This window comes from Callithrix jacchus, chromosome 20 (genome assembly GCF_049354715.1).
Source record: "Callithrix jacchus isolate 240 chromosome 20, calJac240_pri, whole genome shotgun sequence".
Classification (NCBI taxonomy): domain Eukaryota; kingdom Metazoa; phylum Chordata; class Mammalia; order Primates; family Cebidae; genus Callithrix; species Callithrix jacchus.
This window is the reverse complement of record NC_133521.1, coordinates 31,378,657-31,397,693: the sequence shown is the minus strand read 5'-3', so window position 1 is coordinate 31,397,693 and position 19,037 is coordinate 31,378,657. Positions and strand designations below refer to the sequence as shown.

General features: G+C 40.8%; 1 protein-coding gene and 2 non-coding genes across 3 annotated transcripts in view; all 3 read left to right on the top strand.

The window, feature by feature from the left end:
* The window catches only part of SF3B3 (splicing factor 3b subunit 3), a 47,541-nt gene that overhangs the window by 2,276 nt on the left and 26,228 nt on the right, over nt 1–19,037 (top strand). Inside the window, exons 2-10 of the mRNA XM_002761136.6 lie at nt 1,645–1,792; nt 3,490–3,816; nt 6,119–6,291; nt 7,278–7,419; nt 9,752–9,864; nt 12,361–12,498; nt 13,033–13,136; nt 16,669–16,834; nt 17,317–17,412. Coding sequence (XP_002761182.1) covers nt 1,723–1,792; nt 3,490–3,816; nt 6,119–6,291; nt 7,278–7,419; nt 9,752–9,864; nt 12,361–12,498; nt 13,033–13,136; nt 16,669–16,834; nt 17,317–17,412 — 1,329 coding nt within the window. The 5' untranslated portion in view covers nt 1,645–1,722. The remainder of the gene's footprint in view (nt 1–1,644; nt 1,793–3,489; nt 3,817–6,118; nt 6,292–7,277; nt 7,420–9,751; nt 9,865–12,360; nt 12,499–13,032; nt 13,137–16,668; nt 16,835–17,316; nt 17,413–19,037) is intronic.
* Nucleotides 4,116–4,195, top strand: LOC118149807 (small nucleolar RNA SNORD111). The gene has a single exon (XR_004737523.1). It is a non-coding gene; the product is annotated as a small nucleolar RNA SNORD111 (small nucleolar RNA).
* On the top strand, nt 12,046–12,136 carry LOC118149806 (small nucleolar RNA SNORD111). Its single transcript, XR_004737522.1, has one exon. It is a non-coding gene; the product is annotated as a small nucleolar RNA SNORD111 (small nucleolar RNA).

The following is a 19,037-nucleotide window of genomic DNA, read 5'->3' as shown; positions in this document are numbered from 1 at the left end:
CTCCTGATGAGACGGAAATGATGAGGCCCCCTCCTGAGGTTTTGTTTTAGTTTTTGATGAGTAAGTTGAAATTTTAAATTCTAAGCAGTCTTTGAATATAGAGTTATATGAGAGATGCAAATGAGAAAGAAGTACACTTAAGAAACCAATTTTCTTCATTAGATTAGCAAAGGTCAAGTCTTATCATTTTGGCTGGTTGTGGGGAAATGGGGCTTGTACACTGCTGGGCATGTAAATTGTTAGTCTCTTTGGAAGGCAATTCGGTAGTACCTAATAGTATTTCAAATGTATGACTTCCTCAATCCAACGTTTCTACTACGTACAGGAATTAATTTTAGAGATATACTTATGAGCATGTGAATTATCTACATACAGGGGACTTTCTTTTTGGCAGTATTCATAATAGAGATTGGAAACACCTGAATGTTCAATGGGGTGTTGGCTAAATGAATATGCCCATCCTTTGGAATACTCTGCAGCTGTAAAATAAAAACAAGACAGCCCTTTGTTTATTGTGTAGATAGAGTAATACAAAATAAGGTGCGATATAGTGTGAATGTATAAAATATAGTACTCAACTCAACCCTTTATTAAAAAGGGTTAATAAAGTGCTATGAGCCAGGTGCTGTGGCTCCTGTAAGCCCAGTTCCTTTGGAGATTGAGATGGGAGATTCCCTTGAGCACAGGAGTTTGAAGCCAACCTGCCCAGCATAGTGAGACCTTGTCTCTACAGTATATGTTCTTATTTATAGATATAAAAAATATTTGGAAGGATACATTATGACTTAGTGAAGTAGATTCCCCCAGGAGAACTGGATGGCTAGGGAATGGGTTGGAGGGAGCTTTTTGCTATGCCTTTGAATTCTGACTAAGTTAATGTATAGCCTGTTGGAATACAAGTAAACATAGATCTGCTTAGTTTCTGTGACAAATTGCCTAATACTGCATTAATGTTACAGATTCCAGTTCTCACACCATTTTCATTTGTTAAGTGACCTTGGGCAGGTGATTTAATCTCTGAGTTTGTGTTTTCTTATCTATAAAATGGATATAATACTGCAACTTAATAGGATTCTTACGAGGCTAAAGGCAAAATATATGGCATTGTGACTTGGCATTTAGAGGTTGCATTTAATTTTTTTTTTTTTTTTTGAGTTGGAGTCTCACTCTGTAGTCCAGGCTGGAGTGCAGTGGCATGATCTCTGCTCACTACAACCTCTGCCTCCTGAGTCCATGTTCAAGCGATTCTCCTGCCTCAACCTCGCGAGTACTACCTGGGATTACAGGCACCCACCACTATGCCCAGCTTATTTTTGTATTTTTAGTAGAGATGGGGTTTTACCATGTTGGCCAGGCTGGTCTTGAACTCCTGACCCTGTGATCCACCTGCCTCAGCCTCCCAAAGTGCTGGGATTACAAGTGGGAGCAGTGGTACGATTTCAGCTCACTGCAACCTCCACCTCCCAGGTTCAAGTGATTCTCCTGCCTTAGCCCTCTGAGGAGCTGCGATGAGCCACCTCGCCTGGCCTATTGTTTCTTGCTCTTACTCCACTAGTTCTGCTGTCTTCAACCAGAATTTCCCATACAAATATGTCTGTTGAAGTAACAGTCTCCCAGCTATTTTTCTGTTTTCTGTTTCCTCAGTTTGCTTGCATTCGGTACTCTTGGTGTGCAAGACCTGGAGGCGTGGATTAGGTTTGCTGGCTCAGATTTGCTGCAGCCATGTTCCTGTACAACTTAACCTTGCAGCGAGCCACTGGCATCAGCTTTGCCATTCATGGCAACTTTTCTGGTAAGTTCTTTTGTTAACATCTTTCGAAATTTTAAGTGGATTAGTACATATCTTGCTTAATCTTTTGTGGAGGAAATTTTTCCATTTATGACAAAACAGTTGTTGGTAAATGTAAACAATTCAAATTATGAGATAAGGTGTTAAGTTCTGATGCATTATCTATTACCTATTTCGGGGACATTTCCTAAACACATTGTGTAATGATTCTTGTCTGGGCACACATTTCTTGGCTGCCTACTTAGTGCCAAGTCGTGTGCTTATTGCTGTGAGACATACTGAGATGTGTAAGACCTGATCCTTGATCTTGAATTTGACATCAGGTTGGGTAAAAAGAATGTCTGAAGGTGTTTGTCAGGTTATCAGAGAGTGATTTAAGTTATCATAGAGTGATTTAAGTAAAGGGAAAGTTGGACCTTGGTTTGGTGCTTGAAGAGCTAAAACTTTTGAATGAGAATGGAGAAAGTGCAATTTAGGTAGTGAGTGCTGCCTGCATAGAAACAGGTCATTTGCTTATGTCCATGTCGGGGATATTTTTGTAAAGATGGATTAAAGTCAGGTTTGAATTGTGTGAAATTTCAAATACTGGGTTAAGAAATACATAGTTACCCAAAAAAAGGTACTAATGTTTATAAAATAACTTTTTCTTGCCATTTACAGATTTAACATTTGTGAGTTAATCCAAGTAATGCAGGAGGTTCATGATGGTGTAGAGTATTACATAATTTTGAGGTATAAATCTGAAAACTGAATGTGTGGTAGTGAGCAGCAGCCTAATTGACCACACAGCATTCATATTTCATGTTACTATTTTCTCTGATCCTCATTATGGCTCTTTGTGGGTTTGAGGCTTCATTTGGGTAATTTAGTTATTTGCTGTGTTTGATTAAGGAAATATGCATATGGGAATTTGGAGATTTGTGACTGACTTCATTATATAATGTAATGAATCTCAGCTGGAGTTTGGATAGAATTTTTGAAAGTACATTTTTTTTTTCCTTGAGACGGTGTCTTGCTCTGTCACCCAGGCTGGAGTGCAATGGCACGATCTCGTCTCACTGCAACCACTGCCTCCAGGGTTCAGTTGATTCTCCTGCCTCAGCCTCCTGTGTAGCTGGGATTACAGGTGTGCACCACCACGCCCAGTTAATTTTTTGTATTTTTAGTAGAGGCAGGGTTTCACCATGTTGGCCAGGCTGGTCTTGAACTCCTGACCTCATAATCTGCCCACCTTGGCCTCCCAAAGTACTGGGATTAGAGGCGTGAGCCACTGTGCTTGGTCGTTTATTTATTTATTTGTTTTTAAAGAGACGAGGTCTTGATGTGTTGCCTAGGATGGAGTGCAATGGCAGGATTATAGCTCACTATGTTCTCTAACTCCTGGGTTCCAACTCTCCTCCCAGTAGCCTCCCAAGTAGCTGGGACTAGAGGCATATGTCACACACCTAATTTTTTTTTTTTTTTGAGATGGAGTCTTGCTCTGTTGCCCAGGCTGGATTGTAATGGCACTATCTTGGCTCACTGCAACCTCCTCCTCCCGGGTTCAAGCGATTGTCCTGCCTTAGCCTCCCGAGTAGCTGAGATTACAGGTGCGCGCCACCATGTCTGGCTAATTTTTGTATTTTTGGTAGAGATGGGGTTCACCATGGTGGCCAGGCTGGGTTCTAGTTGTTTATAATCTTTATTTTTTGGTGATCTAGGAACCAAACAACAAGAAATTGTTGTTTCCCGTGGGAAGATCTTGGAGCTGCTTCGCCCAGACCCCAACACTGGCAAAGTACATACCCTGCTCACTGTGGAAGTATTTGGTGTTATCCGGTCACTCATGGCCTTTAGGCTGACAGGTGGCACCAAAGACTACATTGTAGTTGGCAGTGACTCTGGTCGAATTGTTATCTTGGAATACCAGCCATCTAAGAATATGTTTGAGAAGATTCATCAAGAAACCTTTGGCAAGAGTGGCTGCCGTCGTATTGTTCCTGGCCAGTTCTTAGCTGTGGATCCCAAAGGGCGAGCCGTTATGATTAGTGAGTGATTTACTCTACCCGCTGTGCATTCTTGGTTTAGGGTCACAATGCTGTGATCTTGGTGGTGTGCCAGTTAATTACCTATGTGGGTTTGACATATTTGGATTTACTCTAGGTTTAATGTTGCATTACTTTTTAAAAAGAGTTGCATTTTCTTTTAAAACAATGGGAAAAATCTTAACACACCTTTCTACTTCCCATCTAGTTGGAAATTGGTGTTTTCAATTCCTTTGTCTTTGGCCAAAAGACTGCAATGAAATGATATTATGTTATTAGACAGTGAATATAGTTGCTCTCATCAGCCTGAGGTGATGATTCACCTTCATGTCTCTTCTCAGAGAAATTCTTGAAGAAAATTTTGTGTAATCTGATCAGGCCTCTAGAGGGCAGTCCTCTCTGAGCAGTCACAAAATCGTTGGATCTAGTGAATAAAGCTGATAATTTTATGAATTACAATTTTTTAATATCCTTAAATCTAGGACTCATTAACAAATTTTGATGAGGTTGAGGGGTAGTGTTTTTTTTATTTTTATTTTTGAGATGGAGTCTTGCTCTGTTGTCCAGGCTAGAGTGCAGTGGTGTGATCTTGGCTCACTGCAACTTCTGCTTCTTGGGTTCAAGCGATTCTCCTTCCTCAGCCTCCTGAGTAGCTGGGTCTACAGGCACCCGACGTCATGCCTGGCTAATTTTTTTGTATTTTTAGTAGAGATGGGGTTTTACCGTATTGGCCAGGCTGGTCTCAAACTCCTAATGTTGTGATCTGCCTGCTTCGGGCCTCCCAAAGTGCTGCAATTACCGGTTTGAGCCACTGTTCCCTGACAGTGGGATATTTAAGATTCCTATTAGGAAGGAGGGGGCCACAATGATGCCATTGTCTTTTTTTTTTTTTTTGTCACCCAGACTGGAGTGTAGTGGTGTGCGATTTGGGCTCACTGCAACCTCCGCCTCTTGGGTTCAAGCGATTCTTTTGCCTCAGCCTCCTGAATAGCTGGGATTACAGGTGGCGTGCCACCATGCCTGGCTAATTTTTTGTATTTTTAGTTGAGATGGGGTTTCACCATGTTGGTTAGGATGGTCTTGAACTACTGACCTTGTGATCCACCCATCTCAGCCTCCCAAAGTGCTGGGATTACAGGTGTGAGCCACTGTGCCCAGCTGCCATTGTCTTTTTGAAAAACTATTTATTTATTTATTTTTAAAAGAAATGGGAGTCTCTCAAGAGATCGAGACCATCCTGGTCAACATGGTGAAACCCCGTCTCTACTAAAAATACAAAAAATTAGCTGGGCATGGTGGCGCGTGCCTGTAATCCCAGCTACTCGGGAGGCTGAGGCAGGAGAATTGCCTGAACCCAGGAGGTGGAGGTTGCGGTGAGCCGAGATTGCGCCATTGCACTCCAGCCTGGGTAACAAGAGCGAAACTCCGTCTCAAAAAAAAAAAAAAAGAAATGGGAGTCTCACTATGTTGCCTAGGCTGGTCTTGAACTCCTGGGCTCAAGCAATCCTTCCTTGACTTCCTGAAGTGCTGTGATTACAGGCTTGAGCCACTGTGCCTGGCTCTACTATCTATTGTCTTTTTTTTTTTTTTTTTTTTGGTGAGACAGTTTTGCTCTCGTTGCCCAGGCTGGAATGCAATGGCACAATCTTGGCTCACTGCAATCTCTGTCTCCCAGGTTCAAGCAATTCTCCTGCCTCAGCCTCCCAAATAGCTGGGATTAGAGGCATGCGTTACCACACCCAGCTAATTTTTTTGTATTTAATAGAGGTGGGATTTAACCATCTTGGCCAGGCTGGTCTTTAACTCCTGACCTCTTGATCTACCTGCCTTAGCCTCCCAAAGTGCTATTTTGATGATTGAGAACAGAATCCTGAGTTATACACTTACAGAGTTAGTGCTGTTAATAATTACTGAAAGAAAACCGGCTGGGCGCGGTGGCTCAAGCCTGTAATCCCAGCACTTTGGGAGGCCGAGGCGGGTGGATCATGAGGTCAAGAGATCGAGACCATCTTGGTCAACATGGTGAGACCCCGTCTCTACTAAAAATACAAAAAATTAGCTGGGCATGGTGGTGCGTGCCTGTAATCCCAGCTACTCGGGAGGCTGAGGCAGGAGAATTGCCTGAACCCAGGAGGCGGAGGTTGCAGTGAGCCGAGATTGTGCCATTGCACTCCAGCCTGGGTCACAAGAGCGAAACTTCGTCTCAAAAAAAAAAAAAAACAACCATGAAATGACTCTAGCTGTTCTGTAAGTCTCTCTTCTCATTATCTGGGAATCTTTTATGTTTTATCTCCTTCAACTACAGGTGCCATTGAGAAACAGAAATTGGTATATATCTTGAACAGGGATGCTGCAGCCCGTCTTACTATTTCATCTCCCCTGGAAGCCCACAAAGCAAACACTTTAGTATATCACGTAGTTGGAGTAGATGTTGGATTTGAAAATCCAATGTTTGCTTGTCTGGAAATGGATTATGAGGTAATGGGGACCATGTCTCTTTGGATTTCTTTCAGTCACCTCAGTGTTTAAGATTGTTTTCTTCCTTGTGCATCTTTTTTTTTTTTTTTTTTTTTTGAGACAGAGTCATGTTCTGTTGACCAGGCTGGAGTGCAGTGGCACGATAACAGCGCACTGTAACCTCTGCCTCCCAAGTTCAAGCTGTTCTTTAGCCTCAGCCTCTTGAGTAGCTGGGACTACAGGCGTTCCCACCACACCCAACTAAAAATAATTGATGTATTTTTAGTAGAGATGGGGTTGCACCATGTTGGCCAGGCTGGTTTTGAGCTTCTGACCTCAGGTGATCAGCTCACCTCAGCTTCCCAAAGTGCTAGGATTACAGGTGTGAGCCACCTTGCCCAGCTCCTTGTGCCTATCTTAGTTCTGTCTTGCTAACAGATCTCCATATTACAAATGCCTTAGTGAAATTCTTTGGGATGTTTCTGAGGTTAACCAACAATTAAATAGCCTTTCTCTGATTTAAGTAATCTCCCTATGGAAACAAGGTTTTTATTGGGAAAAGCTTCATGCAAAAGCTGAAGCTATGTTTAATGTATTTTTTCACAGAGCATACTGTTCTTTGCCTTGAATGGAAGGCAGTATCCTCTAGTAAAGAGATCCCTGGATCCAGAATTTGGAGATTCCACTTCTTCTAGCTCTGCCATTATTTTGTAGTATAAACTTTGTCAAATTATTTGGCATGGTGTAGTGGCATGTGCCTGTAGTCCTAGCTGTTTGGGAGCCTGAGGCCCAGGAATTCTAGGCTGCGGTGAGTTAAGATTGTACTACTGTGCACTGTAGCTTGAGTGACAAGAGTGAAAACCTGTCTTTCGACAACAACAACGAAAATTGACATCTATGGACCTCTGTTTCCTCATTTGTAAAATGGAGTCCTGATGTCCTTTCCAAATCTGTGCATTTTTAGATTTTATGCTGCTGATTAGTTTTTATGCCACTGTTCTCTGTAGGAAGCAGACAATGATCCGACAGGGGAAGCAGCAGCTAATACCCAGCAGACACTCACTTTTTATGAGCTAGACCTTGGTTTAAATCATGTGGTCCGAAAATACAGTGAACCTTTGGAGGAACATGGCAACTTCCTTATTACAGGTACTTATCTTTCAGAGCTGCTCTGTATCCTTTTAGTTGTTTCATTTTATACCCAAACCTAATAGGTTTTGCTTAATAGGGTTTGAGTATTAATTCATTTGCGGTAAATCTGAATACCTTGTCTCTCTTTTTGAGAGGTTAGAATTTCATGTGGTGGAGTGATTTTTAAAAGTGTTGGAGATAGACTGTCTAGCTCCTTAATAACTCATATTAAGGACATATTAAGTAGACAAGTTTAAGGGAGCAGTCAGCTTGGAATATTGATTACTTACTGTTAGTTGCTGTGACAGTTTGGCTATAGTCACTCTTTACCCCTCAATCAAACCTAGCTCTTTGAAAAGCCAAATGAAATGGACTAAACCCATCAAGATAAAACTTGTGAATTTGAAAACGTACACAAAATAGAAATATTTTTGAAGATGGTTACCAGATTGATCCAAAAATAAATTAAGAACCTCAGTAGAACAGTATTAGAGAAATTGAAGCAGTAGTTAAAAATCACTCTCCCAAGAGATTTAGGTACAGGATTTTCACGAAAGTTTTTATTTTCTTGTTGAGGGACATACATGTATTCTGTTTTAAAACAAGTTTCTTGGCTGGGCGAGGTGGCTCACACCTGTGACCCTGGCACTTTAAGAGGCTGAGGCAGGAGGAGAATCACTTGATCTCAGGAGTTTGAGACCAGCCTGGGAAACAAGGTGAGACTTTGTCTCGATGAAAAAATAAGAATTTAAAAAAAGTAAAATTCCTCCAGAGTACAAAAAGAGTAAATGCTACTGTGCCACATTATGAGTCTGGTATAACTACAACATCAAAAGTAGGGATGGACAGTAACAAGAAAAATTTGCAGGCTAGTTCATACGGTTGTAGATAGGAAAACCTAACATTCCTGCAAATCAGATTTAATGTTTTAAATGCCCATAGCTAAGTAACGTTTTTGGTTGAGATAAAAGAAGCAAAATCTTTTCACCTTTGGAAATCAGTTCACCATTGGAAAATCCATATTACTGATCCATTATATTAAAAGACTAAAGACTACAGCTACATTTGTGGTCATATGCATTTCAACAGGCTTGGGTTAAACTGATCTAGTTCTATTTTGAGTCATTTGCACTTGAATTGATGTCTAAAATAAAATGTCTTTGGCAGAAGATATTGGAGAATAATAATAAAGGATAGCACTTACCTTTGAGTAGTAAATCTTAGAGACTGTTAATACATTAAGCAGATAAATTATGGAAAGTGGATTACATATTTCGTTACTTGTAACGTATTGCCATACCTTTCATTTACAAGGGCTTCTTCATTCTCTTAACACATGTTTATTGAGCCTTTGCATTCAGTATGGGCTAAGTCAGTCTGTTGGATCTTGGGATTTCAGCGGTGAAAAATTAGATGTGGTGCCTCCTTTGTGCAAGATTGAGTCTGGTGGTGAATACTGATAAATAATCAAAAAATTACCAGAAACTACCAGATGCCACGATAGCACAGAGAAGAGGTTCCCTAAACCAGGAAAGGAAAGGAATGTGTTAGAGAAAGCTTGCTGGAGTCTCTGAGACCTGAGGACTAGTTAGGAGTTAGCTAGGTGCAGTTAGGGTGGGAGAAGAAGTTTTAGTTGTAGGCAAACGGAACAGCATTTACAAAAGCCTAAATACAAGAAATAACATGGTTCATTGAAAGAATTAAAAGCTCATTATGATTTATTTATTTACTTTTTTTTTGAGGTGGAATCTCGTTCTTTCACCCAGGGTGGACAGATCTCAGTGGCTTGATCTCAGCTCACTGCAACCTCTGCCTCTGGGGTTCAAGGGATTCTCCTGCCTCAGCCTCCTGAGTAGCTGTGATTACAGGCATGTGCTACCATTCCTGGCTAATTTTTGTATTTTTAGTAGAGATGGGGTTTCACCATGTTGGCCAGGCTGATCTCAAACTCCTGACCTCAGGTGATCCACCTGCCTCAGCCTCCCAAAGTGCTGGGATTACAGGTGTGAGCCACCATGCCCGGTCTGAACACACTGTAGTTTCAGATTACCTGTGGAAGTTCATGTCCAGTAGGTGATTTGATGTATTATAGGTCTTACGATGAGAACTAGATTTGGACTTAGAGGTAAACATTTATGTGTTAACTAGGCTGAGATCAAACCTTCCATATAAACACAAACTGTTCTTCATCCTTATCTAGTATGAACATAAGGGAAGAGAAACACTTGGAGTGTTTCTTAGTCTCTGGCACATTGCCTCATCAAGTTTTGCCAAAAGAGAGGAGGAGTTGAAAGTTGAAGAAATTCATGTCTGTGTTAAAGTCACTGCTAAGTTTTATTTTCTCTGACAGTTCCCGGAGGGTCAGATGGTCCAAGTGGAGTACTGATCTGCTCTGAAAACTATATTACTTACAAGAACTTTGGTGACCAGCCAGATATTCGCTGTCCAATTCCCAGGAGGCGGGTAAGATCTTTGATATAAGAAGAGAGATATTTGTGTTTAATTTTTGTGATTACAGTGTAGTCTGTTTGTTAGCAAGTTAGTTTTTTTGTAAATTAAAAAAAAAATTCAGTGGTCCCGGGCAGGGACGTAAGTGTTGTTTTTAATAAAGCTGGTAAAACATTTTAGTAAAAGCCAAACATATTCTTTTAGCAAGAGAATTAAAACTAACCTAATTTCCTTTCAGAGGAACCTATGGACAGTTAATTAATTTGAAATTCTTGAAAGTTTTTAGTTTGGAGAAACCAAGCATTTGTTAGAGATAGATTGCGTTTTATTCTGTTTGGCTTTTTTCCCCCAACATTTTATCTTGAAAATTCCAATATACAGAAAGTTTAAAAATAATAAACTATGACTTCCCATATGCTCATCATTTAGGTTAATCAGTTGCTAATATTTTGCTACTTTAGTTTTTTCTTGTGATATATCTGTATACTTTTCTAGGCTAAGCAATTTGAAAAGAAGTTACAGGCATTATGATGCCTCACTCCAATAATCTGAGATAATGGCTCCTGAGAACAAGGCCATTTTCCTACTTAATCAGATTACCAATATCATACCCTAGAAATTGTAAAATTTTGTGTAATATAGTTATCTTATGTGTAGGTCATATTCATATTTCTCTCATCCAAAAAAGTTTCTTCATAAATGGCCTTTAGTCTCCTTTAGTTTAGGGTTTTTCCTTCTCACCTTTTTTTTTTTTTTTTTTTTTTTGAGACGGAATCTCGCTCTTGCCCAGCCTGTCGCATTGTTATGATCTTAGCTCACTGCACCCTCTGCCTCTGGGTTCAAGTGATCCTCCCACCTCAGCCTCCTAAGTAGCCAGGATTACAGGCGTGCACTGCCACACTCGGCTAATTTTTTTTGTATTTTTAGTAGAGACAGGGTTTGTTGTGTTGACCAGTCTGGTCCCAAACTCCTGATCTCAAGTGATTTGCCTGACTTGGCTTCCCAAAGTGTTGGGATTACAGGCATGAGCCATTGCGCTCTACCAGTCTGGACTAATTTCTTTTTTTTTTTTTTTGATAGACTCTTGCTCTTAATCCCAGGCTGGAATGCAGTGGCATCATCTAGGCTCACTGCAACCTCCGCTTCCTGGGTTCAAGCCATTCTCCTGCCCCAATCTCCCAAGGAGCTGGGACTACAGGCACCTGCCACCACGCCCGGCTAATTTTTATATTTTTAGTAGAGACGGGGTTTCACTGTATTGGCCAGGCTGGTCTTAAACTCCTGACCTTGTGATCTGCCTGCCTTGGCCTCCCAAAGTGCTGGGATTACAGGTGTGAGCCACTGTGCCCAGCCAGCCAGTTTTCTTATGGCCTGTCCCGTAGTCTGTTTCCTCATGATTATATTGAGTTTGATATTTCTGATATAATTACTAAATAGGTGGTGATGTATATAGGTGATATATATTCTCCATGTTGTCACACATTGTGCATATATAATGTTGATTTATTTCATTGAGATATTAAATTAGTCTCTTTGTTAAGGTGGTACCTGCCCATTGTCTTCACTGTAATGATATCTTTTCTTTTTTGGTAATTGATAATGGAATTTGATGGTGATCTTTGAGACTAGTAAATATCCCTTTTCCCCAGCATCTTTTCACCCGGTGGTTTTGGTGTGGCTCCTTTGCCTGAATCAGTAAATGTAATCTTTCCCCTCACCTCTGGATTATTTATTTGCCTGGTGTTTAACTTTAGGGTTTAAGTTATTTAATCTAATACATAGTATGCAAGTAAGATTCCATTAATTTTAAGTTAAATTGTTCTTGTTAAGGGATGGGAAGTCACTAAGTTAATTAGACATTGAGCACCTAACTGTGCCAGGCACTGTACTTGGCTTTGCAGCAACAGAGAAGTCTATAACTTCTTGCAGAGCTTACTTGGTGAGAGAAATAGAAACTGTTGGAAATGTTAAAAAATGCAAGCCAGGTGCAGTGGTGTGCCTGTGATCCTCAGCTACTTGAGAAGCTGAGATTGGAGGATCCCCTGAGCCTAGGAGTTAGAGACCAGTCTGGGGAACATAGTGAGACCTTGTCTTGAAAAGAAAAAATATTCTAAATCATAGTTAAGGAGGTGCCTTTTAGGAATCAAGGCATTTCATGTACAACAGGGTGGTTTAGATGGAATAGTGTTTCGGTCACAGCCTGAAAAGATGACTCTTTAAATTTCATGTCTCTTCTCTGACATTTTTCTCTGGAGTTAGTTTTTGCCTTATGGCTCTGATCAGGCTGTAGAGTGAAATTGGGACTCTTTTGGTTACCCTGGTTTTATTAGATATAGCAGGTGAATTTTTAGCTGTGAACTTCCATTGCTCTGGGTTGGCAGGCTGTTCTGGATCAAAGCTTGTGCTTGTAGGCCCTGAATGTCGTGTTTAACCCCTATTGCTAAAGTGCTGAATTCCAGAACTAAGAAGGACCCATTTCTAAGATGTTGATTGTGTATTTGACTTTGCTAGAATGACCTGGATGACCCTGAAAGAGGAATGATTTTTGTCTGCTCTGCAACCCATAAGACCAAATCGATGTTCTTCTTTTTGGCTCAAACTGAACAGGGAGATATCTTTAAGATCACTTTGGAGACAGATGAAGATATGGTAAGTAGACCATGGATGGACCAGTACAGCTACTCTATGAGATGAGATAGGCAAGACAGGTAATAATTTACAGGTTAAAATAATGAGAACTTAAAAAGTGGTTGCCCTTGGAACACATCACATTTTTGGTCTGGTATTCTTACATACAATATAATGCCACTTGTAGTGATTATTTTCAGGTGATAATAATTGGTGAACTGGGTAATAAACAGGATCTCTTACTTGTTTTGTCCTGTAGAGAAGCTCTGTGAATAGTTTCTTAGATAGCTGTTTGGATCAGCAATTGGCAAACATTGTTTTGTAAAGGCCACGTAGTAAATATTTACAGCTTTTGTGAGCTACGGAGTCTCTGTCTCAACTACTCAGCCATGCTGTTACAGCACAAAAGTAGCCATAGACAGTACTGATTGGCATGACTGGCCCATGAGCTGGAGGAAATACAGTATTTTATTTGCTACTTAGCCTGTGCTGTCTTATAATAATACTGGGCTGACTTCACTTGTTTGTACACCAGAATCTTTCTTTTCTCTCCAGGTTACTGAAATCCGGCTCAAGTATTTTGATACTGTTCCTGTTGCTGCTGCCATGTGTGTACTTAAAACAGGATTCCTTTTTGTAGCATCAGAATTTGGAAACCAGTGAGTAATCCTTCTGTTACCCTAATTTGCCCTGGTTACTATAAAAGTTGGTAGCAGGGGCTGTGATCAGCACTTTGGGAGGCTGAGGCGGGCAAATCACTTGAGGTCAGGAGTTCGATACCAGCCTTGCCAACATAGTGAAACTCCATCTCTACCTAAAATAGAAAAATTATCTGGGCATGATGGCGGATGCCTGTAATCCCAGCTACTTGGGAAGCTCAGGGTGGAGAATCACTTGAACCTGGGAGGTGGAGGTTGCAGTGAGTGGAGGTCATGCCACTGCACTCCAGCCTGGGCAACAAGAGCAAAACTCAAAAAAAAAAAACGTTGCCGGTAGGAAGGTGTGGCTTCCAGGCTTACGGAGCTTTTCACAAGAATGTCTTCTTTAAAAACATAAATTTGTTTTCTGTTTCCCTTTAGCCTCTTTCTTTTTCTTACCTTCCTTTGTTTTAGTGGCTTCAGTCAGTACCTCTGGGTATCTGCAGAACTATCTTTAGATTTGATGTCTCTTCTGAGCTTTTTGCTGAACATTTAATTAAATAAATATTTATTGAAATACTTAACTACTTCTGGGTGCAGTGACTCATGCCTCTAATCCCAGGACTTTGGAAGGTTGAGGTGGGCGGATCACCTGAGATAAGGAGTTCAAGACCAACCTGGCCAACATGGTGAAGCCCCTTCTCTACTAAGAATAAAAAATTTAGCCCAGTGTGGTGACGGGTGCCGGTAATCCCAGCTACTTAAGAGGCTGAGACAGGAGAACCGCTTGAACCTGAGAGGGAGAGGTTGCAGAGAGCCGAGATCATGTCATTGCACTCCAACCTGGGCGACAAGGGTGAGACTCTGTCTCAAACAAAATAATAAGTAAATAAATAAAATGAAATACTTAACTGTTAAAGAGCTGTTCCATAAGCACTTGATTGGTACCTGTCTAGAGTTGAAGCTTATCAGGTCTTACCTGCCCACACCTATCAGCAGTCCTCCCATCCTCAGTATTTCTGTTAGTGACTTGTAATACGCTAGTTATAGCAACTAAAGTGTGAAATCTCAAAAATTTCTTTATTGTCCAACACTTTCAGTCATGTGCTAAATTCTGTATTTACTTCTGTATCCCTATTATTGTGATGCTAATCTTCAGAGTATGAGACTGACGCGCTGCCCACTGTGCTAAGAGGGCGATGTGATGCTAATCTTGAACTAGTTCACTAGTTGTCTTATTTCATTGCCTTTCCTGTAAAACTCAGCCTTTTGTAGCATCATCTCAGCCAGCAGACAAGACAACCTTGTTGAAATCATTTCCCCTATCCCTGTATTGTAATCATAAGTGGCTTTTCATTGCCAAGTGGAAGAAAGCTGAATTCAAGCCTCAAATTTAAGACCACCGTCTAAGACTCCAAATTATTTACATAAGATAAGGTGACAAGGTCTTGCCAGTATCTGCTAAAGTGTAGGCAAACTACATTACTGATCTAATGCTCAGTTTCTCCAAAATCAAAATGAAATACTCTCTAGGATTCTGGCAAACCACTTTACTAATCTAATGCTCAGTTTCTCCATAATCAAAATCAAATACAGTCTAGCCATTTCTGCCTTGTCTGTAGCTATTCTCTCATTCTCAAATTGTCTTTTAATCCTCCTCACTTTTTTTCCTTTCATTTTTTTAATAGAGATAGGGTCTCACTGTGTTTTCCAGGCTGGTCTTGAACTCCTAGGCTCAAGTGATCCTTTCCCCTTGTCCTCCCAAAGTGCTGGAATTGTAAGCACTTGAACCACCACATCTACCCTTCTTAGTTTTTTTTTTTTTTTTTTTTTTTGAGATCGACTTACTCTGTCACCCAGGCTGGAGTGCAGCGATCTCAGCTCACTACAACCTCCACCTTCTGGATTCAAACGATTCTCCTATCTCAGCCTCCAGTAGCTTGAACTACAGGCATGTGCCACCATGCCTGGCTAATTTTTCTGTATTTTTAGTAGAGACAGGGTTTTGCCATGTTGGCCAAGCTGGTCTCAAACTCCTGACCTCAAGTGATCCATTCACCTTGCCTCCCAAAGTGCTGGGATTACAGGCCTGCACTACTGCGCCCAGTCAAGACAACTTAGCTTTTTGGCTTTTTGTTGTTTGTTTGAGACAGAATCTCACTCTGTTTTCTGGTCTGCTGGAGTGCAGTGGTGTGATCTCAGCTCACTGCATCCTTGGCTTACCAGGCTCAAGTGATCCTTCCATCTCATCCTTCCAAGTATCCGGGACTGTTATCCAGGTGCATGCCTGGCTAATATTTGTATTTCTTGTAGAGTCTCAAACTTCTGGACTTAAGTAATCCACTTGCCTTGGTCTCCCAAAGTGCTGCGATTACAGACATGAGCCACCAGTAGCCTCTGTTAGAACTTTATTCCTTTTTATGGCAGAATAATCCATTGTACGTCTATACTGTGTTTTGTTTATCCCTTCTATTGTTGATGTACACTTGGATTGTTTCCACCTTTTCACTGTTGGGAATAATGCTGTGGTAGATGCTGGTGTGCAAATACCCATTTGAGTCCCCGTTTTAGGAGTGGAATTACTGGGTCATGGTAATTCTGTTTTTGAGGAACCACCAGACGTTGTCATAGCAGCTGCATCATTTTACATTTCCAGCAGCAGTGTATCAGGGCTTCAGTTTCTCCACATCCTTGCCAATTTGTTTTCACATTTGTGATTATGGCCATCCTGCAGGTGTGCAGTGGTGGCATGAAGTGGTATCTCATCATGCTTTCCCTTTCCCTAGTGATGAGTGATATCGAGCATCTTTACATGTGCTTATTGGCCATTTTTGTATCTTTGCTGGAGAAATGTCTATTCAAATCCCATCACCCATTTTTTAAGAATTGTCTTTTTGAGTTCTCTATGTGTTCTGGGTATAGACCTTTGTAGGAAATACAATTTGCAAATATTTTCTCTAATTTTCGGGTTATCACCTTGCTTCCTTTGATTCACAAAAGTTTTAATTTTTTTTTGAGACGAAGTCTTACTCTGTTGTTAGGCTGGATGGAGTGCAGTGGTATGATCTCGGCTCACTGTAACCTTCACCTCCTGGGTTTAAGTGATTCTCCTTCCTCAGCCTCCCTAGTAGCTGGGACTCCAGGCACCTGCCACCACACCCGGCCAATTTTTTGTATTTTTAGTGGAGACGGGGTTTCACCATGTTGGCCAGGATGGTCTTGATCTTCTGACCTCATGATCCACCCAGCTCGGCCTTCCTAAAGTGCTGTAATTACAGTTGTGAGCCACCGTGCCCTGCCAAGTTTTAAATTTTGATAAAGTCCAGTTTATCTGTATTTTCTCTGTTACTCGTGCCATAAATAAAACACTCACTTGCACTTCCCAGATATTCTCCCTGAATTGTTTTGAAACAAATCCTAGCTGCCGTATTTAGTGATAACACCTAAAAATAATAAATGTCTTAATAAATAGTTTGTGCTTTATGTTGACATCAAATATTATCCTCAGTAGAGAACTCGTTACCTAAAGTTTCTCTTCTCTGCTTCTTCCCAGTTACTTATATCAAATTGCACATCTTGGAGATGATGATGAAGAACCTGAGTTTTCATCAGCCATGCCTCTGGAAGAAGGAGACACATTCTTTTTTCAGCCAAGACCACTTAAAAACCTTGTGCTGGTTGATGAGTTGGACAGCCTCTCTCCCATTCTGTTTTGCCAGGTTTGTGGGCCTTTCCAGTCCCTTCCACAAAGAGTCTAAAGTTAAACTGAGGTCTAGTCTAAGTAGCTTTATTAGCATTAATAAAGCAGGGGTAATAAATTCAATTTTGCAGCAGTGATGAGAGTAAATGATAATTGGTGATATCTACAGACCTAAAAGTGACATAAATGAATGTTGTTTCTGTTGGTGACAAAGTTTATGGAAGGAAATGTTAAATTTCACTTGAAGGCTGTGGAACACTTCATATGTCTAAATGTGAAAGTTCCTTTGTTAACTTATAAATTGATTTAAGCCTTGGTTGGGAAAACCTGCTGCATCAAACTGTTGTACTTTTTAAAACATTGGGGCTTTTCTCTTTATATCTCGGGGCTGGTAGCCAATATATTAGCTTAATAGAGTCAAAAATAGTTTGTCTCCCGAGAATGTGAGTCGTGTTTGAAAACAGCACTGGTAGATATTTTTTCATCTTTTTCTCTGTGCAGATAGCTGATCTAGCCAATGAAGATACTCCACAGCTGTATGTGGCCTGTGGTAGGGGACCCCGATCATCTCTGAGAGTCCTGAGGCATGGACTTGAGGTAAGATTGCAGTTTCTAGATAATCCACAGAGTTTGGAGGGAAGCATTGAAAAAGTAGTTGATAGTTTTACTCTGATATCGTCAGAGACATAGTTGCGGGATCTGTGGAAAAGTATGTTCTTTCTCCCTGACTTCCCTGAAGTTTATTCTTTAGACTTTCTTTTTGTTCCTGAGACAGGGTCTTGCTGTGTTGCCCAGGCTAGTGTTCAATAGTGTGATCTTGGCTCACTCTGTAGCCTTGACCTCCTGGGCTTAAGTGATTGTCCTGCCTCAGCCTCCCAAAGTGTTGATTACTGGTGTGAGCCACTGTGCCCAACCTGTACTTTTGATTTTCTATTTCTTAACTTGTTAGCATGATAGCCCATATGGTCATTAGTCATGACATGGAGGCTAGGAAATATTTCACTCTTTACATCTAGTCTTAGTTAAATCAACTATATTGATGCTATATGTATTTTTGTATCTTATTAAAGTTATTCCTTATTACTGTATGCTCTTAAATAGCATACTTTTATTTATTTATTTATTTTTGAGATGGGGGTTTCACTCTCAGGCTGGAGTGCAGTGGCGCCATCATGGCTCACTGCAGCCTTGACCTTCCTGGGATCAGGTGATCCTCCTACTTCAGCCTCCTGAGTAACTGGGGTTGACAGGCATATGCCCCACCCAGCCAGCTAATTTTTGTATTTTTTTTTTTTTTGTAGAGATAGAGTTTCATCCTGTTGGCCTGGCTGGTCTTGAACTCCTGGGCTTAAGGAATCTGCCCTCCTCAGCCTCCCAAAGTGCTAGGATTACAGCCGTGAGCTACCACACCTGGCCAAGATGCATAATTTTTAGTGTTTCTGTAATATTACAGCAAAGTGGATAGATCAGAATTTATTTAGTGAATCTTTTACTGCTGAACTTTTTAGGGAATTTGGACACCAGAAGTTATCTTCTCAGCCAGGCGTGGTGGCTCAAGCCTGTAAACCCAGCCCTTTGGGAGGCTGAGTTGGGCAGATCACCTGAGGTCAGGAGTCTGAGACTAGCCTGGCCAACACTGTGAAACCCCGTCTCTATCAAAAAATAATAAATAAATAAATAAATAAAGTTATCTTCTCAAGTCCCTTATTCTCTTTGTATCATAGTCTTAATGACTTCTAGTGAGGGCCCTGAACTTGAACTTGTTAGGAATAAAAATAAAAAGCTTCCTATAACAGTTTGTTTTGAGAACTTGAGAATGGCAAACTGTAGCTCTCCAGAGGCCTGCTGCCTGTTTCTGTAAATTTTATTGGAACATGGTCAAGATAATCTGGGGTTTGAATCCTGGCTCTGCCACTTAAGAGCTATTACTTAGCTTTTGTTTATTCTGTAAAATGGACTTAATAATGGTACCTGCCATGAAGAATTGTGTGAATTAAATGAGATGATACATATGAAGCACTTAGCTTAATATATGGCATGATGTATTCAATAAATGTTAGCTGTTAGGCCAGGTGAGGTGGCTCATGCCTGTAATCCCAGCACTTAGGGAGGCCGAGGTGGGTGGATCATGAGGTCAGGAGATTATCCTGGCCAACATGGTGAAATCCCATCTCAATTAAAAAAAGAAAAATGTTAGCTTCTAATACTGCTGTTTCAGGGAA